Raw genomic sequence first — 22,109 nt, 5'->3', positions numbered from 1 at the left:
GAATTTATTACCTGTAGATCAACGCGTGGAGGAACTCTTGTGTCAGATTTTGATGGTAACCAACGGTACTTCGAACGTTGTATTCATATGCTAAAGTTCTATTACATCTTATCCAATAGCGTTTGGTACCCTAGTCAAGAAAGAAAGAAGATGCTAAACCAGTCCACATGAAACTTCCCGAACAAGAAATTCCCTCTCCCCCTCTCACCCGAAAAAAACAACAAAGAAGCACACTTTTGTACACGGATGAAAAGAGTCAAAAGATATTTTTTTATTTCAAAATTCCACCTTTTGATGTTAACATAGTATTTTCTTGATATAATATAGTACTTATACTGTTGTTATAAACCAAAAATTTGTTCATATATGAACTGGGCAAAGGACATGAAGCCTCTTCAGCACAGCCAAACATAATGACTTAGGACAACTGTTCAAGCTAAAACTTGATATCATCTCTATATATTTTAGAGCAACATATCTAGACAGATGATGCTAGGTGCTAAATTACGTGTCATCTTCAGACTTCAATGCACATATGACACTGTACAATTCCTTGGTATAAAGGTTCGATGGATGTCCATTATCCATATATGTACTAGTTCACATTTTATAATGCCAGCCTCATAGTTGCTTTTCTTCCACCAGTAATAACACGGTACGGTAGTTCTATGAATAAAGATTCATCATTTTCACACATAATTTTCGATTCATTAATCTACTCATACTGCATCCTTTATACCTTTAAAGATCAGTTTGGAATCTTAGTCAAACTTCCCTTTATGTTATGCCAAGAAAAGTCACCATTAAAATTTTAGACAACAAGTCACCAACTTGTTGTTCATATACCTCTTGAATGTGAAGAGCTGCTTGAACTTGTATGTCATTAGCCCAGTTATACAATAGCCCATATATGCTCTCCTACAAATTAAAGATAACAGAAAAGAAAAATGTTTAGAAATGTCCTGTAATTCCCTGCAACCAAAATCATACAACTTAACATCGTAGAACATTCCCTCCTAGACTTTGCACTGGCCATTAACACATGCCAGAAGCCTTCCTAAACTCAGTTGGGACCTGGTTTATGAATTGAAAGCAAAGGAGAAAAAAGACTCAAAATAGAGAGCATAAAGGAACAAACTGTTATGCCATGCTGACATCTTTTGCTGCTTGTTGGTGGTTGGGCTGATTAGCAATGCTAGGATTGTAAGGGGTGCACAAAATCAGGTTAAGGACTGCTCCTTACCCTACTAGACTCTAGTAGTCGGCTAGTCACTTAAGGAGCACTCCTGAATCTCATTTAACACTGAATACCCGATAATAAACCAATTACATTTTAGAGATAGAGATAAGATCGAATTGTCCGTTTTACGAAATCAATTATCTTATTGACATTAATAAAAAAACAAAGCAACTACCAAAATTTCTCTAACAAAGCCTTTTTCTATTTGACACGAAACTCTCATCCAATTTTTACTGTAGCACACCAACTTCAAACTAGTACATGACTTTCAATAAAGGGGCCAACTTGTAAAACGACCATATATCAACATGTTCTACTGTCTTGTTTCTTTTTTTTTCTTAGAAGGGGGAGGGGGGAGACTGATGGATACTACCAAAAGATAGTACAAAAAGAGAACTATAAAGGCAATATCACGTATAGGAGATACCTGGCACCATGTTTTATCTGATATGCATTTCGGTTTTAAGATATGAGCATCAAACAACGGGTCCAGGTTCTGCAAAAATAAGGCATAGTTATTTGATGGTTCTTAAATGAAATTTTTGTGAAGAAAAATTAGCTAATCTTAATGCCATGTAAAACTAATTGTGCTTACAATTATAGATAATATGGCACTTCTACTTCTAGGCAGCTCATAACCAATATTTTGGTAGTACGACAAAATTAAGTCTGAACTTAGTTTAACATCTTTCATCTTTGATAACTTAAGTCTTAAAACTAATAAAAAATTTCAATCATGTTTCATATTTGACAAAAAAATAACTCGTTTCATTTTCTTTCTCGTATGTGTATGCTACTCTAGCTGAAGAGTTTCCAAACTCACATATGAAATAGCTTGAAGATTAAGTGTGCAATTAATATTATCCATGTCCACGTCCTGATAAGCGTCATTGCAGCTTCTTATGGTTGACTGTGTAGAAAGAACTAAACAATGATTTCAGATCCACAACAATGAAAAGCAGAAAAGCAAGTTAACCTGTGCTGTCTGCACCGAAAAAAAAATAGTTTGAAACTTATTCTAACTACAAAAATTATAGCAAGTATTTTTAGTTAATAATAAAAAGTACCAATGGTATTGTCAAATGAGAACTAACATACTTAGAATTGAGCCATTAACCCTTGTAAGCTTGGATGGGGAAAATTTTTACATACCTATGTTGGACAAACTAGTGAACTACACTCTTGTAAGAATGAAATGCTTACTCGACATTCTAGCAAGGAATGGGATACTTACCGACACTTTGTTTTTCACTCCGACACTTCTAGTATTACCATAAACATATTTGTAAAGAAAAACTACAAGATAGGACATGTAATCATAATGAGGAAATGGGTAGATCTAACAATGTGTCCACATGTATTTGTACTGTGAAAAGACATGGAAAGTCTTCAAGAATCAAGAATATGTTTCCTGGATGCCTTGTTCCATTCCCATGTTCAAGTGTAGGATAAGATCCCTGTTTAAATACTTTGAACGACAAAGTGTCTTAACACTTATGTATGTACTCAAACTCAATACTTGAATCCATGTACGAGTAACCTAGCTAAGCATCGTAGTTCAAGTTCAATTGTACCTCATAGAGCTCATCCGATAAAAGAGACACGCGGTGATCATAATTCAATTGTGAATGGGAATTCGTTTCATCCTCCTTCCATGTTAATGGGTTTCCAAGAACATATCCCTACACCAAGAAGATACAGTAAAAGGTTGAAACAAATCTTGAAGTTGGAAAACTAAAATGTAGATAACAAATCCTAGCTTGCTGTGATAGATGCTTAGTTTTATGTATCCATTTCCCTAAATTAGGTTACAAGTAACTCATGAGTTTTATCTAGACTTGTATCAAGATTAACTGATTGTAGAATTAACTGGACTTGCTATATAATGTTTCCTCCATTCTTTTTTAATCACAACATATACAACCATGGTGTCAAAACAAGGCCTATCGTATCCCTGTGTCGTAAAGGTTTTCAACTCTACTGAACCGATATATTTTTGGTGGAACAACAACACTTCCTTTGTACACATTATAAGGCTTATTTGCTAAACGACGCCCTATAATTTCCTACTAACGCCCTAAATACAGTATTTTTATACTATATTTATATACTTCCCTAAAGCCTCCTCCAATTTCAAAAGTTCACTTCCCGCTACACCACCACCACCACCGTACCCCGACACACCATCACCACAACTTCTGCTATGGCTTACTTCTTAGTAAAATCTTTCCCATTAGTGGACAAACAAATTGGGACTTGAATTTCGCTATTTTAATCAGTAAATTCTTAGTAAGGATTGATTACAAGTCTTTAACTTTCGTGGAATTGTTCTTGTGCAGCCTACAATACGCCCAATCCAGATCTTGCAAATTTTAGGCAGCTGCTTATCGTTAGTGAACCTTCAGGTAGTCTTTAATCTAGTTTGCTAGTTTTCACCACCACATACACCTTCTTCTACACGGCACCACCACCACCACCACCACCACCTTCTTCTCCACGGCACCACCACCACCATCATCATCGTCTTTTCCACGGCACCACCACAGCCACTATACCCCGACACACCACCCCTTTGTTTTCTTTTTTTTTTCGTTTAAAAAAAATTCAGAAAAAAAGGGGGCGCCCACCAAGGACGCCCCACGCTCCACCACATGATGAGGCGCCTGCCAAGGACGCCTCCACCGGTGGTGGGGCGTCCTTGGTGGGCGCCCCCTTATTTTCTGAATTTTGTTTTTTTTTTAAAAAAGGAGGCGTCCACCAAGGACGCCTCCACCGCAGGTGCCTCACCAAGTGGTGGAGCGCCTGCCAAGGACGCCTCCACCGGTGGTGGGACGTCCTTGGTGGACGCCTCCTTTTAAAAAAAAAAAACAAAATTCAGAAAAAAAGGGAGATAAAACAGAGAGAAGAAGGTGGTGGACTGTCAAATTATAAATTATAAGAAATTATTATTATAAAAATATTTTTAAAGACGAATTTAACTGTATAGATATTATCTTATTTTTTACCAACAAATTTTGAGATGGTTGAGTGCGCCCTGTATTATGAAATAGAGGATTCTTTAATTGTCAACTTTTGACAGTGGCAAGTTTCCTAACTTCCTCTTTTTACTTCTATTTTGACAAGTTCAGAATAACTTTTGAAACTGCATCCTTGGATGCTTATTTTTCTGATACACTTCTTTTGTTTTGAAAACTTGCAACTTTTACATTTGTAATCTCCACATACCTCACTTTACCATTTTTCTGAACTACTCCGTCCTTTATTACTTTTCCCGTTTTGACTATTTACATTTATCGATGTAAAACTTTGAGTAATAATATCTCTAATTATGTATTTGTAAAAATTATAAAAAATTGATATTCCGAAACTACATATTGAGATGAATCAAACGAATCCCATATAATTATATTTTTCCTTACATATAAAGCACAAATTATGGTCAAAGTAACAATGATAAATAGTGTTATAAGTCAAAGTGGGTAAACTAATAAAGGACGAAGGAAATAATATACAAAACGTCAAAACCACATATTATTATGTAAAATATTATTAGATTTGTGGCAATGCATATTTTCAAACATATCAACCTTTTATTAAATTTTACTAGCAAATAACTAGAAATATTAATGGTCAAACTTGGTCATGGGCAAGCGCAACCAACTATCAAAGAGAGGATGAAGGATAATAGTAACCACATACATAGGAGTATGTAACATCTAAACTAGAATTTTGAAGCAATATCAGTAAAGACACATGTGGCAACTACCCAATTAAGCTCTCTATTATAAATGTGTAGAGCGGGTAGTCATTTGCATAATAATGGTTGTTCACAATGTACCTGGAGATTCATAAAAGGCTGAAATCCAACTTTGTTTCCTACAAATCATAGATAACCCAATAAGTTAAAGGATGGAGGTTAAGAGTTCAGACAAAGATAATTACACAGAAGTTGGGAGGTAGGGGCCAACACACTCACAGGGACACAGAAAAATAGGTTAAAGAAAAGTAAAAAATGTTTGATGAAAAAATATAGATTTGGTTGTGCTAATTATAATAATAGAAGCTTTGAGCGCAATCATCTGTAAAATCTGTCTTGCATTGCTTTTAAACATTCTTCTCTCCCACCGTAACAAAAGCAAAGTTTGTGAAATTACACACTAGAAGACACGAAGAGCGAGCATCTCTTATTGTTAGGAATATAGTCAAAGAGATGTATCCATGTCAGGGGACACATAAGAATTTCAGAAGCTACCTGGACTCCCCAAAGCACTATTCTATTCCATGAGTTCTCCACGACATCAAATAGTTCAAAGATCGAGTAGAATAATTTACATTTATGCATCCAGCTATTATAAACAATTCCCGTTCTTTGCCCAAACTATAAGGGATTGTTTGGTTCAGAAAGGAGATAGAAATGAGGAGAAAAACATCAACAAAAGGAAACAAAAAAAAATGTTGGCTCAAAATGATGAGGTAATCAAAATCATGTTCGTTGAGGAAATTCAATATGGTATCTGGAGATTCTACACTTTCTGTTTAGGAGACCATAACTCTTTGGTGACCTCCCTCGGAGAAGCTTTTTCCTGACAACCCCACCAGCATTTTTTCAACAACTAGACCTGAGAGAGAAACAAATAACGAATGCAAAAACAATAAAAGCAGACAACAGGATTTACGTGGTTCACCAATCTGGCTACGTCCACGGCAGAGAGAGAATATTTTATTATGAGAAGAGAACAGAGAGAATAGTGTATTTTTCCGTCGTTTAAAACCTAGGTAAAATAACCTATTTATACTCAGCAGCACAAAACGCGTTTTCCGCGAAATCTGTCGACCGCCGGCGAAATCCGCTCGACCGGGCGGGATTTTGCTTCTCCAGATTTGCACACGAGCCCGACCGAAATTGCCCGGGCGATATCCGCCCGACCGGGCGGAACTTCGCTCTTCCAAAACTGCTTGCGCACCCGACCAGGCGAGATCCGCCCGACCTGCCCGGGCGAGGAGCAGCTTTCTCCTTTTACGCATTTCTTCGAACAACTTTCAAGCACAACATTCAAGGCATATTTTACAAATCTCCACCTTGACTTGAATCCTCTCACAATAACCAGAAAACCAGATGCATTGATCACAACGGACAAAATTTCCCAACACCAGATTTGTCCCAAAAGACAACCATAGTAGATTAGTCCCTAAGGACCCCTGAATTGCCCCAAAAGGGAAACTAACAATCACGAACATTGAGTAAGTCCAAACAATGTTGAAACTTACTCTGTGGAACCGGCTTGGTGAACATATCTGCAAGATTATCAGCAGTTCCTACCTTCTTCACCTTAATTCTAGTCTCACTCCTCAAGAAATGATATCTCACATCAATATGCTTAGTCCTCTCATGATGGACTTGATCCTTAGCTAAGCATATTGCACTTAGACTGTCACAATACACAGTAGCCTGATCGTGATGTAACCCGAGATCACTAACTAGTCCCTTGAGCCATATCCCCTCTTTAGCAGTGTGTCAACCATGTACTCTGCTTCGTAGTAGACAAAGTATTGTAGCCTGCAAAGTTGTCTTCCAACTAATGACAGAACCACCAAGAGTAAAAACATAACCAATCATTGACCTCTTAATGTCAACATCTCCAGCATAATCAGAATCAGAATAACTAGTGATTAAACACTGAGTATCATTCCCATAGATAAGACCAACGTCAGATGTACCTCTTAGGTATCGAAAATCCTCTTGGCTGCCTGCCAGTGCTCCTTACCAGGGTCACCCAAGAACCTGCTAACAACACTAACTGCATGTGCAAGATCCGGCCTAGTGCAAACCATAGCATACATCATACTCCCTACTGCACTAGCATAAGGAACCCGACTCATGTACTCCTTCTCCTCAGCAGTCTTGGGTGAAAAAGAAACAGACAAGTGATTATTGGAAGCACTTGGAGTGTCTATAGGCTTAGCTATTATCATGCCAAATCTTGACAGAATCTTCTGAATATGACCTTTCTGTGATAAGAAAAGTTTCTTCTGACCTCTTTCCCTATAGATCTCCATCCCCAAAATCTTCTTTGCAGCACCCAAATCTTTCATCTCAAAGTCAGCACTGAGAAGACCCTTTGACCTCTGAATATCAGACTTAGCCTTGCAGCTATAAGCATATCATCTACATACAAAACCAGATATACGAAAAACCCATCACCCAGCTTGCTATGGTACACACAGCAATCATACTCACTTCTGTTGTAGCCTAACTCAATCATGTAGCTGTCAAACCGCTTATACCACTGCCTAGGAGACTGCTTTAGTCCATACAATGACTTCTTCAATCTGCAAACGTAGTCTTCTTTTCCCAGAACTTGGAACCCATCTGGTTGTGTCATAAAATCTCCTCTTCCAACTCCCCATGTAGGAAAGCTGTTTTACATCTAGTTGCTCAAGTTCAAGATCCCGATGTGCAACTATTGCTAGTAGCACCCTGATGGAAGTATGTCTGACTACTGGTGAGAAAATCTCATTATAATCTTCTCCTTCCCTTTGTGTGAACCCTCTTGCAACAACCCGAGCTTTATACTTGACCCCCTCAGTTGGTGAAGACCCTTCCTTATTCTTGAAAACCCATTTGCATGCTACAATCTTCCTCTCCTTATGACGTTTGACTAACTCCCAAGTTTGATTCTTATCTAAGAGACTCCATCTCATCTCCCATTGCAGCGAGCCATAGAGTAGACTCACTTCCAGAAAACACTTCTTTATAGGTGGATGGCTCATTATTTTCAACCTCCACCTCTTAGCAACCTGAAGTGCATAGGCCACCATTTCTTCAAAACCATACCTCTTTGGAGGCCCCACACTAACTCTTCTAGCTCTATCAAGTGCTATGCTTGGTTGATGTATGTCAGATGATTGATAGCTAGAAGACTCTTCTTCAGTAGCACCATGTTGATCTTCTCCACCTTGGTGCTGTGATTCACTCTCAGCCTGAGTGACTTGCAGCTCCAACTGTCTATCAACATCACTACTAACGGACACCATAGTAGACTTCATAGGAGAGTTAAGCATAGAATTTTTATCGAATATTACATTTCTACTAAGTATGACATGATTTCCATAAGGTGACCATACTCTATAGCCCTTAACTCCACTCCCAAAACCCACAAATACATCCTTCTTAGCTCTAGGTTCTAATTTTCCCTCATTTACATGATACTCCCTCCGTCCTCTATTAGTTCACCCGTATTCCTTTTAAGGGTGTCCCTTATTAGTTTATCCCTTTCTTTTTTTGCTGTTTTTGGAATGGGACCACAAACTTTTCATCACATACATCTAATTTTAATATAAAATTATAGTTTCTCTTTCTTTCTATGACCCACAACATTATTTCTCCTAAAACTCTGTGCAAAAACAAAAGGGTAAACTAATAAAGGACGGATGGAGTAATAGACAATAGAACCAAAGACTCTCAATAGAGAATAACCTGCAAGCTTACCAGACCACACATCATAAGGTGTTTTACAGTCAATACCTATACGGGGTCCACGATTGATCAGATAGCAAGTTGTACTTATAGCTTCTGCCCAAAACCTCCTAGCCATCCCAGCATTTGAGAGCATGCACCTTGCTCTCTCCAACAGTGTCTGATTCATGCGTTCTGCAACTCCATTCTGTTGTGGCGTATATCTAACAGTATGATGGCGAGCAATACCTCCATTTTTGCAGAACTCATCGAACTCAAACCAACAGAACTCCAAACCATTATCAGTACGCAGCCTTTAGACCTCCCTTTCAACTTGATTTTCCACTAAAACCTTCCACTGTTTGAAATTCTTGAAAGCCTCACTCTTATACTTCATCATAATCACCCAAGTCATTCTTGAATAATCATCAATCATTGACACAAAATACCTGTGACCTCCAATAGATGCAACTCGGTAAGGTCCCCAACAATCAGAATGGATATAATCAAGAGTACCTTTCGTTGTATGAACTGCCTTTGGAAACTTGCTGCGATGAAGCTTCCCAAACACACAGTGCTCACAAAACTATAGATTCTGCACCTTGTGCCCACATAGAATGTAACACCCCGACCCATACGGAGTCGAGTATATTGTCACCAATGCACATGCAGGGCCAACAACTGTCCTCAATAACCAACACAAGTTCTTCCGGCGCATTTTATCCTCACTCATGCACACCCTGAGAAACTTCCCAGGAGGTCACCCATCCCTGGACTACTCCCAGCCAAGCACGCTTAACTCTGGAGTAACTAAGGAAATGAGCTCCCTAAAAGAAAGATGCATCTATCTTGTTGGAATGAGTAGCCTGCTAAATCCCTTTAAAGCAATCATGAGGGGTATTACATACACCCCCACTTGAGAACAGCAACGCCCTCGTTGCACCTGAGGACTCCACATATTCGGCCACAACGACCTGTGGGTCGCCCCAGCCTGGAAACTAATTGCCGGAAACTCCAGATATTCGATTTGACGACCTCTGGGTCGCTCCTTATGACAATGCAGCCCCAGAATCCTCCCCCACTAGGCGCCTGAGGACTCCTAATATTCGGTCTGACAGCCTTAGGGTCACCCCAACACGCGGTCGCAGGGTTGCTATGATACCATTTGCAACACCCTGACCCATACGTAGTCGAGTATATTGTCGCCAATGCGCATCCAGGGCCAACAGAAACTTCCCAGGAGGTCACCCATCCCTGGACTACTCCCAGCCAAGCACGCTTAACCGTGGAGTAACTAAGGAAATGAGCTCCCTAAAAGAAAGATGCATCTTGTTGGAATGAGTAGCCTGTTAAATCCCTTTAAAGCAATCATAAGGGGTATTACATAAAAGATCCCTCTTTGACAGAATTTGCATCCTTCTTTCACCCATCTGCCCAAGTCTCATATGCCACAACTTGGTCAACTCCTCCTTGTGAATCTCAGATGATGCAACAGCAGCAGATGCTGTCACAGTAGACCCCTGAAGAATATATAAGGTACCATCTTTAATACCTTTCATAACCACCTTTGAACCTTTATAGACACTCATAACTCCACCCTCACCTTGAAAATTGAGACCCTTGCTATCTAGAAGACTCAAAGATATCAGATTCTTTGTCATTAATGGAACATGTCTAACTTCGTTCAAGGTACAAAATGTACCATCATGAGTCCTCACCCTGATAGAGCCTATTCCAACTACTTTGCAGGCAGCATTATTGGCCATAGAAACATTGCCTCCATCTATCTGCTTGTAAATCGAAAACCACTCCCTGCATGGACTAATATGATACGACGCCCCAGAATCAAGAACCCACACATCCCTACAATGTGATTGGCTGTTAACTACTAGGGCCAGATCTTCCTCATAATCACCTCCAGTTTTTGCCAGAGCAGCAGAGCCTTCATTCTTGTCCTGCTGCTTCTTTTTTCTTAGGACATTCATTTTTCCAGTGTCCCTTTTCCTTACAGTAATTACATATATCAGTAGTTTTAGGACCCTTAGAATTCGAACTTTTAAAGTTCGTCTTCTTTTTACCAGATTTCTTTTGTCTCTGTACTAGAACCAGAAGCATGATGACGGACCTCTCTAGTATGGAGAGCATATCTCACTTTTTCTAACGACATACTATCTTTCCCAACAATAAAAGAATCCACAAAATTCTCATATGATACAGGCAAAGATACCAACAATATTAAAGCAGCATCCTCATCATCTATTTTAACATCAATGTTTCGCAGATCTAGCAAGATAGTATTTAGTTTATCTAAGTGATCTCTTAGAGACGTACCTTCCTGCATACGCAGGCTGAACAGACGTTGCTTCAAAAGCAACTTGTTGGTTAGAGATTTCGTCATGTATAAACTCTCTAACTGCAACCACAGACCAGCAGCAGTTTCCTGCTCTGCAACTTCAGCAATTATGTCGTCAGACAGACACGACATAATTGTTGAATGCGCCTTTTCCTCTTGAATTTCCATCTCAGCGGTGACTGAATCTGTTGCCTTCTTTGCCAACGGTGCCCACAACCCCTATTGCTTCAATAAAGCCCGCATCTTGATTTACCACAGACTAAAACTATTCCTCCCAGTAAATTTATCAATTTTGACATTCATCCCAGACATCTTTTTCACACAGATCGAACACCAAAGCTCTTGATACCAATTTGTTATAACAGACGTGACAGAGAAACAAATAACGAATGCAAAAACAATAAAAGCAGACAACAAATTTACATGGTTCACCAATTTGGCTACGTCCACGGCAGAGAGAGAGAATATTTTATTATGAGAAGAGAACAGATTATCGAGAGAATAGAAGTATTTTTCCGTCGTTTAAAACCTAGTTAAAATAACCTATTTATACTCAGCGGCTCAAAACGTGTTTTCCGCGAAATCTGCCGACCTGCTTGAGCGGGATTTTGCTTCTCCAGATTTGCACACGGGCCCGACCGAAATTGCCCGGGCAAGATCCGCCCGACCGGGGGGAACTTCGCTCTTCCAAAACTACTTGCACCCCCGACCTGCCCGGGCGAGGCGCAGCTTGCTCCTTTTACGCATTTCTTCGAACACCTTTCAATCACAACATTCAAGGCATATTATTACAAACTCAAACTAGATACCAACCTGCTCAGTGCCCTTTCCACTCCCCATTCTCATCCATAGTCTCCAAAATGGATAGTAGTGAATAATACAAAAGCATACAGAGATGTTGATATATGATGCAACTGGAACACACATCCCATCTGAAGTAGATGCGGGCAAAATGGACGAGCTCAATGGAGTTTAGAAGCTGCAGACTGCAGTTAGATGCTCCCAGGCAAGGATATAGATATAAATAATGAGGCTAACAGCTAAAGCATAGAAGTCATACATTATGTCTTCCAATTGAGGGAATTACACATACGAGAACTTTCTTCAAGGCTAAAACAAGATAGTAAACAGCGAGAGACAGAACAAACAGAAGGAAAGAAAAACCTCATCAAGCAAACAAATATCAATAATCAACTTCAACATAATAATTGATGCACTAATGACAAATATCAACCATCTTATTTGACAAAAAGAAGAAAGTTATGTATTCAAGTTGTATATATATATATATATAAGAAGTTTACCCTGGAAAATCTCTTGTACAACAACAGGGACAATCCTGCCACTATAGGAATCCCCCGCAACGTAAAGCGAATGATTATGGAATTCAGCATGGTCAGCAAGCCACTATACGCAAAATAAGAAAGACATTAATATTAAAAAGAATATTACTTTGTAAACGAACATCATAGTTCAGACAGATTTTATTAGGAAAGGAGACTTCAGATAGGTCTTAAAAAGGTTATTCAAATTAAGGGCTTGTTCTCTTTGGCATAAAACAGCTGAACTGAACTGAATTGAACTGAACTTAACTGAATTGAACTGAATTGAACTGAAATGAATAGTGATATGTGAGAGTAAAAGTATTGTCCAAAGCTGAACTGAATTGAACTGAAAATAAGCTGGGGAGAACAGGCCCTAAGTATAGAAAGAAATTAAAGTGAAAATAAATGAGCTTCCGTAAGAAAATTCCATCAACCAAACAAAAGAAGACTAATAACATCCACAATAAAAAAAGAATGGCATATGAGAGAAACCAAAGATTTGAAAAGAGTTAGTGACATATGACTTGCACAAATTTAAATCCAACAAGAAGGTGATAAATATTAAAAGAGGGATTAGGACGCAAAACAGGAAAAAAAAAATATTTCGATTTGTGGTGTCTGAAATTCATGTCAGTACGGTTTGTGACAAAAACTAGACCAAACAGCAACAATACAGCTTGGCTAACTAGATTAAACTGCATTGTGAACCAAACAATCCCTTTTAGTTTAGGCAAAGAAAATACCTTTAGATAAGTGCCAATCAATTGAGATAATATATTCAGATTAAGGCTACTCAATTTCAATCGCAAATAAATAAATAAAGTTTAGATAAGTTCAAAAAAGTGACATAAAGTGCAATTTAGTGATTTGTAGCAATTGTATGTGTAAAGAACCAATCGTAACCCATGATGTATAAAATGGTTTGCAACTTTTGCTGTTTAACCATATTTTCCTTCTCACGGGTACCAGATATAATACATCTATAAGAAATACTAACCCTCAAGGAAGAAAGTCAATCCAACTCAAGGGAATCATATCTTTAATCTTCAGTTTTTTCACCAAATGTCCCCCAGTTTTCACGTAATTCACAATATACCCTGCAACTTATGGAAATACACCAAATACCTTTAATTTTACACAAATAACACAACATGCCTTTTTTCTAACCGAAGGCTAACGATGTTAGTCATTATCCTATAATTAACCCCTAAACCCTAATTAACCTTCCATCCATACCCTTCTTCCCTTTCTTTCTCTCTCCACCAAGCCCCCTCCTCATGCACCACCTAGCCACCAAAACCCCATGCCAACCACCTTGGAACCACTACCGACCCCCCACCCAACACCACCACCAAACCACATCACCTCCACTACCAATCCTCCCACTGTCCAACCTCAGATAGTGCTTGTCCTCCACCAATTTCTCATTCCCATCCTCTCACTATTGAAAATCTCATAATCTCCTCCAAAATTGCCTTCAAATCTAAGATCTACTTACTCTTCACCTTTCTCTCTCCTCCAATTCCTCACTTCCTCCATGTCATCTTCTTCTTCACTTCGTAAAACTTACATTTTTTTTATATTGGGAAATTAAGTCAGCCCAAGGGCTAACCCTTACCAAGGCTACTAGCCTTGTAGGAACTACCAGCACATTAGCTGGTAAAGCATGCAAAGCATGCTAAGGAAATACCCCCAACATAATGGGGGTAAAGATCGAACCCCTGACCTCAGAGATCAAAGGGGAGTGCTCTACCACTTGAGCTAGCTCCTCATCCTTTTCGTAAAACTTACATAGTTCACACGAACCACCATCCAATACCGTTCATTTTTGAAACCCACCATGAACGGTTCTCCTCAAACCATGGTTCGAAAATACGGTTTCGATCGCAATAACAGGAACGGTCACCGTTTAGTTGGAACGGAACGGATATGTTTGTCGCGGACCACATCGCGGTTGCCGCGAACGAATTTTATCTTTAAAAAAATTTCTTATCATGTTTCTTGTCTAAGTTAAGAAATATGGAGTTGAAAAGTCAAAAGTGTTAAAAACAATGCACTTGACTTTTCTTTACCCAAAATAAAAAAAGTAAGAATTTAAGAGAGAGAAAGTTGTACTGCATGTCTCAAAACAATAATAAAAATACATCTGTATTGCAATTTGCAAGCACTGGTTACTCTTTCTCTTCCAAACTAAGATGATAATAAAAAAATAGATTAACAATATAAAGTAACCTAATCCAGCCATGAGCCCATCATTCATCAATACATGTTTCTCTTGGCTACTTCTTTGTCTTCTTCCCCGTGGCCGCAGAAATTGCCGATGACTTTTATACTGATGACGAAATTTATATGTTTTAAATTGGAATCAACCTTCGGAGCAAAAGTCCCAATGTTTCCATTAAAGAAATCACGTTTTTCATCTTCAATTTATGGATCTAGGGTTTGTTTTCTGGAAGAAAAATCTGAATATCGCATCTTGTAACGGGAAATGCGGGGGATATTTCGTCGTCTCGGTTGGAACGGGCGAAATCTCGGTGTATTACAAGAAGGCGGTCGGGTCGAATTCGGTTCGCGAAAGCTGAAATTCGTTACAACTCGGGCGAACCGAATTGATGCGGCCGATATTTAATACAATGCCTCAAACCTACATTCTCTCTCCTCTTGTTCCCCACCTTCGCTACTCTACACTTTGGAGTATTCCTACTCTCTACACCACTCGCACCCTAGATTTCCTCGGCTTAACATTACTGGCGAATATAATAAAAATTATAAAAAGTTGACGTTTTGAAAGTATATATTTAGACGAATATAATAAGACTTTGTGTATTATATTTTTACTTTATTTAGAATCACAAAGAAGTAAAGAACGGTCAAAGAAGAGTGAGCGAATAGTACAAAACTCAAATTGTGTCAAGTATTTAGAAAGTATAGGATTAGAAAGGCTATACGGAAAATCAGTTGGAGGACACGAGAAGATTACTATGATTGGTAAATGGTAATTCAGAGAGCTGATTTGAGTAAGAGCAGAAAAAAAAGGAAAAACAATACAAATCTTCATACTTAGAAAACTTGACGTCAACCTTAAGCTTGTAACACCATCTAACATACCACGAGAATCTATGTCGCAACTGCAGCATACTACAGCAGCTGTCGATCACAAAATAATATTTACCAGCAAAATTATGATGACGTAAGCCTCGGACTATTCTTGGGATTGCAGATATGTACATTGTACACCTTCGAACATGAATTTATAGTTCAAAATCCTAAGGGCAGTTATGCCGTCTATAGTAAAGCAGTCACGGAAAGCTTTTGTTGATTTTAAACCAACAGGAAACTCTGCACCTGGAATGGCACACGAAAAGTTTGAAATTCCTACTGCATAAGTCTGCATTAACCAGATTATGCTCGAGTTTTGTCTAGTGGTATGCAAAGCAAGTTCACATTGTCTCTGACAACAGGAAACAGTTGAAACAATATACACCATACCGATTCCTCTTGTTCCTAGGGTCTCTCACGACCTTAACTAGACGTCACAACAAATGCCACCTTGCTCAAAACTGTTCATATGGTTCTTACTTTTAGACAAAAGGAAGTAGTTCACAGCTTTCGCTCTAGATAATGCATGGGATTACATATTGCACAACACAAAAAGAGCATGTTTCTTCTAGGTGTATGCTTAAACTGGATCTTAAGGGAGCATATGACTCCTTTGAATGGCTTTTTTCAGATGAAGTTCAACCAAAGATGATAATTCCTCAAGAAGTTTGTAAAACAACTAATAAATGGCATTACCACCATGCTTCATAAGATTGCACTTCACGTGGAGCTTATGCTTCATATACAGGCATAAAAAGAAATGACCCTTTCTCACATTGCTTACTTCTACTTGCTATGCAAAACATAGGCAAACTAATTTCACAGCTAAAGAATTACTCAGATTTCATTGTTCCCCTATAATGTCCCAAACTCAGGGATTCTACAATAAAAAATAAAAAAAGTTTTTTCATAACCTGAATTAATTGCTAACTAATCTGAATGTCGTTTTTGGTATTAAATCTTAGGGCAAAGCACTAGGTTCGCAATACTTTTTTGAGAACCAATCAACTAAATTATAGGTACCCAAATTTTCAAAAGAACTACAGAAGACAAACCATGTAAGAAGATCAGTCTTCCTAGAAAGAACTTGAAAAGATTAAATCTACATGCAGAATTTTCACAGAGAGATGAGCATATGAAAATTAAATAAGTGAACTTCTCACTCGGAGTATATGTAATTTTCCAAGGACAAACTAAGTTGAGCACAGTATAATAAAAAAGAATCAGGGGTTAGCTCGGTGTACAACTGTAGCATAGTAAATGAGGAAGCTTTGCCTCATGAAATTAAATATCCACAACTGCTCAGTTTATTACAGGATGAAGTGATCTGCAATAAACCAACAAACTTCCCATATAGATGACTTCTAAGAGGAAACACAGTGTTGTAGGAGGAAATGTTGGGAAATATTGAAGTATTCTCTAGAAGGAGCAATTATGCCTTTTAGCAATAGAAAGTGCTTGTACTTCTGTTATTGTCTTGGACTGCACTCTATTGTCTTGGTGAACCTAGATATTCTATTAACCTGTACACAGCGCATGTAATAGAATAAAATGGAAAAATTCCAAAGTGCAGATCTCGACCTTTTTGTTTCTTCTTATTGCATAGAGTTAGTTATACAGGAACAATGTGTCAGTACAACGTCAGTGTGGAGCATAATATGTAAAATCACCCTTTTAGTTCTTCCTTATACCTTTATCCTAATAGTTGTAGATTGCGAAGATCTCCGTGATTCTTCTTTGAGTATGCGAAAGAGCATGGTTAGGCCTCTACGGTGACCTTTTGCCTCTCCCTATTGCTATTTTATCTATTTACGATCTACTGTATATATTATTGTGTCATATAGTAACTAATCTCCACTGTTTTCAGTCAGGGAAGGTTCTTGTGATCCCATAAAACCAACATTTCTCTTCGGAAAACAGCAATGAAAGAGTATAGGAAAGATCAGATGTAATATAGAATTTCTGAAGTAAGACATTAGTATGAGGCTGTTGGAGCAGATGAAATATACCAATAGTCTTCCATGTTTAGATAAAACTAGGGTGCTATCCCAAAACAGTATATATAACTATATAAGTCAAGCTAAATGAGTTTCTTGGAAGTAAATGCTTTTGAGGCATATGCCATAGTACATTAGTTGAGGGTCTTTGTCATTAAATATTCCAATCGAGCACATCAACAATATATAGATTCCTCACCTTTGTCAAAAACTGATATATATGCCGTGATGCTGTAATATCATCACTGTAGTAACCTTCTGGATTTGTAGCATAAGAGAAGCCTGTGCCAACGGGTGAGTCCAGAAATATAATGCTAGCTACCTGAAAATCAAACACGTTCGTGTGAGAGCTATTGACTTCTTTACCGATAAAGTTTGAAAATCCAAATTAGATAGACGTGTGAGAGCTATTTTTTTAATGAGAAGATACTGCGAAGAGTCCAGGGTCCAATCCAATCCAATCCAGTCCAAACTTGTCGGACTAGACTGGATAGAATTTTTATTGGACCGGACTCGGACTATAATTTCGAGTCCAAATATTTTCGGACTGGATTTGGACTCACCGCTTTGGAGTCCAGTAAGTCCAGTCCAGTCCAAAAATATTTTTATATATAATATATATTTAATATTTATATATATAATGTATATTTATTTAATATTTATATATGTAATATAAAAAATGTATGTGACTTATTTTATGGAATGGATATAATGAACTTAATTTTTCAAATTCAATTATGAGAAAATTTTGTGAATCATTGAATCAAAATCGAGGAAAAAAAAAATATATAATAATCGGACCGGACTGGATTCAGACTCAAGAAAAAATCATCCGACTAGACTGGGCTCAAAAAATATCTGGATCAGACTTGACTCAAAAAACTTTGGACTGGATTTAGATTTGGCAAAGTCCAATCCACTCGAATCCACTTACCTTTGTCCAAGAAGACGGATTTAACTGAAACGTTGGTGATTTCGAGTGCCAATCGCAAGCAGAATTATTGAACATCAGAGGACCTACATAATGAGCAAACAAGTGCCGAACACTAACTCAAATTGTTTTGATATTTTATTAAAGAGATAAGATGTGATCAAATTTGGTTCATACCAAAAAGAAGTGGTATAGGATCCTAGATAAGATTAGTGGTGTCAAAACAGGTTCTCAAACAGGTTCTAGGTATACCCACGGCAAACCAGGTCATACCCAGACAGGTCAGGATTTTGATTGTCAGTGTCCTAGGTCATGATTGGTCAGGTTTTGTTCAACTGGGTCGAACACATTTGAATCATTGGATTCCCGGGTGCAGAACAGGTCTGAGCGTTCTATTTACGAATCGATCCAATCCCTGATATGATCACCCGTTGATATTTTTTTTGCCCGGTTTGCGCAGGTCGTATTTAGGTTTCATGTACGGTTGCGTTAAGTCAAATGTACTCGGGTTGAATTAGTAATGACCTTAGTTCAATCATTATGAAACATCAGGTCCATTCGCTATTGAACCTCCATTCAACTTCGGGTAACTCCTGATCGGAACATCTTGATTTTGTTATGTATTTTGTAAACGAATCATATTAATAAAAGTATTAAGATCGACATATATATACATATGTGTGTGTGCGATAAATATATGGATGACAACGAAAAACCAATAAAAACACTATATTGATTACCGTAATGTTTAGTTTATTCTCTTAGTCAACTTTTATTTCGAATAATCAACTGCGTAAAACCACTATAATGATTGAAGGACTAGAACGACTCATCATATGTTTTAATATTATATACTATAACCAACGATAATAATAACGAGTAGACGATTAATTTCAAACTTTATATTGATGATTTATTACTATAAGCATTATGATTGATATATAAGTTTGTAAATAGCTATGATGATAATGAGAATAATAATACTAATAAACATAAAGTGACAATGATAATAGATAAAAATACAAATAATAACAGTAATAGTAACAAGGCTAACAATAGCAACAGGAATACAAATAAGAACAGAAATACTAACAATAACAATATAAATACTAATACGTTAAATCATTTTAATATAAGGTTGTTGATATCAAAATAGTTGTAAAACCAATCTAATACTATATTGATTATAAATTAGTATAACGACTCTTAATATGTTATAATACTATAACAAATGACAATCATACATTCGTGTTTACAACGCCGGATATGTGAGACCTAAGTGATTACAACGAGGCTGGATTCATAAGTTGCACAACCATATAGTAATTTAACACTTAGTCAATTACTCGGTTATTCCCTTGTCCATAAACATTATCATTTCTTAAATCTCATATCATTGACCAAAAAACAATACGAGTATAATGTGATCATAATTGGTGATAATGATGATTAAAGTCGATCAACACAAGCTAATACGAGTATAACGTGACGGAAGCCAATGTAGGGGGTAATCACTAGGCTAAACTAAATTAGTACATAGATTAATGTATTGCATTTCGACTACATGTCGATGTATAGATAGTGTATAGATCAACGTATTACATTTCTAGATAGTATACATTAGTATAAACACAAAGTAATACAAATGGATTAGTGTATAGATTAGTCAATGTAAGTGGGTAATCATTATGATAATCGTCCTCGAGTGTAATGCGTTTTATAAACAAAGAAATCTACTTGAATGATTCAAATTACATATTATACTAAACGAATGTGTCAATGGTAGTTGATAGGCTAATTAAGATAACAATATAATATTTGAGTTAATCGTCTTTATAAGAAATGTATTTTGAAACAAAAAACATCTACTTGAGATATATGTCTTAACTTTGTATATAGTGACTATAAACAAACTATTTTATCAGTAGACTTAAATACTTTGGTACGATATAATAATATTGGAATCATTCTAACTAATACGCGATTGATTATTAATGAGTATAGACTCTTAATATGTTCTAATAGCATAACTAACGATAATAATAATGAGTATTATATATTAACTACGAATATACGATCAAGTAGTGGATATGAGATTACTACTATATATAATTATATTCTTATTTGAAAAATGGGGTTATAAGGTATGATATTTGGGGTTTAGGAACGTGAAACATGGAGATTAGTTGTTATGAATAATAATTTGGTAGGATTATTTGTTTTCTTAAGGCAAAATCCAAAATCATCTAATGGGCAAAATCTAAACCGTTAGATCATCATAATCAAGGGCACACAAGAAAATAACACAAAGCACACAGATCATGAATATTAACCGTTAGATACATGTCATAAAACAAACTAAACCGTTCGATCCTCTCCTACCCTATTACCTTCTCCCATCTCTCCTCCAAACCTAAAAAATCCTATTTCTCTATGTTCAGCCGCTGCTCTTTCCATGTGCCGCTCCTTCCTTCCTTTGCCTGTCCTTGCCGGAATTCGGCTGCCACCACCACCCTTCCTCCCTTTTTCGATGCTCTTTCTCTCTCATCTCTCACTCTTGTCTGCTAGCCTCTCTCATCCTCCACAACCAATGTGTTCGTTCGCCTCTCATCATCCTCGCTGAACATAAACTTCATTCTCGCTGCACATTGACGAAATCTCGCGTGACTCCACCAAGTCCGTTGTCATCGTCGGAAGGAATGGATTTCACCCCTCAGGTCGGTCTTCTCCAATAGAGCATAATCGTTTGTCCCTCAATCGCCACCCTTATCCTCACTTGTCCCTCCTCGAAGGCTCTCCATAATCTCTCATCCTCGCTCGTCACTCGTCGAAGAACCAACCACCATCTTCGTCGAAGACTCATACACCATGTTCGTCTCAACCTAAAGTCATTGTGTTTTCGCACCAACACTGTAATAGCCCTGTTTTTAAGCGCGTTTGTTAAAAAGCTAATTATAATTATTAAGTTAATTATGTTCCGAAATTTTTTATTGCATATGAGTTGGAGTATGAATATTTCTTTGTGTTGTATTTGTAATATATTTATTTGTTTAATTTTATGAAATTATTTATATTATGTGTTTGTATTTTATTTGTTTAAAATCATCTGAGTGATATTTGTCGAAAGTTCCCAACTATAGTCGATTCCCATTTTCATAATCATCCGTCGGTTTATTTGAAACCCAAATACCCCCCTTGTCGGTTTAATGAAAAGCAAAAGCCCACCCCTTAGCCTTTTCTTTCTCTCGTGAAACGGACTCCAAACCCCAACCCATTTCTTCTGCCTTAATCTTTCTCTCAACTCTGATTCTCTCCACCGCCCCTCCCTCGTTGGAACTCGCCGGAGCTTCGTCTCGTCTTTCCGCCGCAAGCGACGCTCCTGTTTTCATTCTCTCTCCCTCTCCTGTGTTCGTATTCCGTCGCCGCGGTGCTGCTCGCGAGCCACCGCAGTGCTGTTGTCAGTTTTCGCCATTACTCCGACGGTGTTGTTTCTGTCCTGCCGTGAAATTGTTGTTGTGTCGTTGGTGGTTGTTCTTGCTGGCTGCCATGGCTCGACGTCATTCTTCTCCCTCCTCTGTTGCTGCTCATGTTTTCCCTCCCCTGTTGTGCTCTCGCGGCGCCTGCCCGAGCCACATGCACCCTCGCCAGTGCCTCGCAGCCTCGTCCTAGCTCGTCTACGCCTCCATGTCGATGTTTAGTCGTTCCTCG

The 22,109-nt window shown here is 37.9% G+C and overlaps 1 protein-coding gene across 1 annotated transcript in view; it reads right to left on the bottom strand.

Annotated features, from left to right (window-relative positions):
- LOC104906870 (serine carboxypeptidase-like 7) overlaps nt 1–22,109 on the bottom strand; it is a 63,094-nt gene that overhangs the window by 19,974 nt on the left and 21,011 nt on the right. Inside the window, 9 exon segments of the mRNA XM_010695698.3 lie at nt 12–130; nt 847–918; nt 1,668–1,736; nt 2,064–2,150; nt 2,815–2,922; nt 5,079–5,116; nt 12,354–12,456; nt 17,670–17,792; nt 18,405–18,487. Coding sequence (XP_010694000.2) covers nt 12–130; nt 847–918; nt 1,668–1,736; nt 2,064–2,150; nt 2,815–2,922; nt 5,079–5,116; nt 12,354–12,456; nt 17,670–17,792; nt 18,405–18,487 — 802 coding nt within the window.

The sequence above is a fragment of the Beta vulgaris genome, chromosome 3 (genome assembly GCF_026745355.1).
Source record: "Beta vulgaris subsp. vulgaris cultivar EL10 chromosome 3, EL10.2, whole genome shotgun sequence".
NCBI lineage: Eukaryota > Viridiplantae > Streptophyta > Magnoliopsida > Caryophyllales > Amaranthaceae > Beta > Beta vulgaris.
Note: the sequence above shows the minus strand (reverse complement) of the source record. Positions and strands in the feature narration are given on the sequence as shown.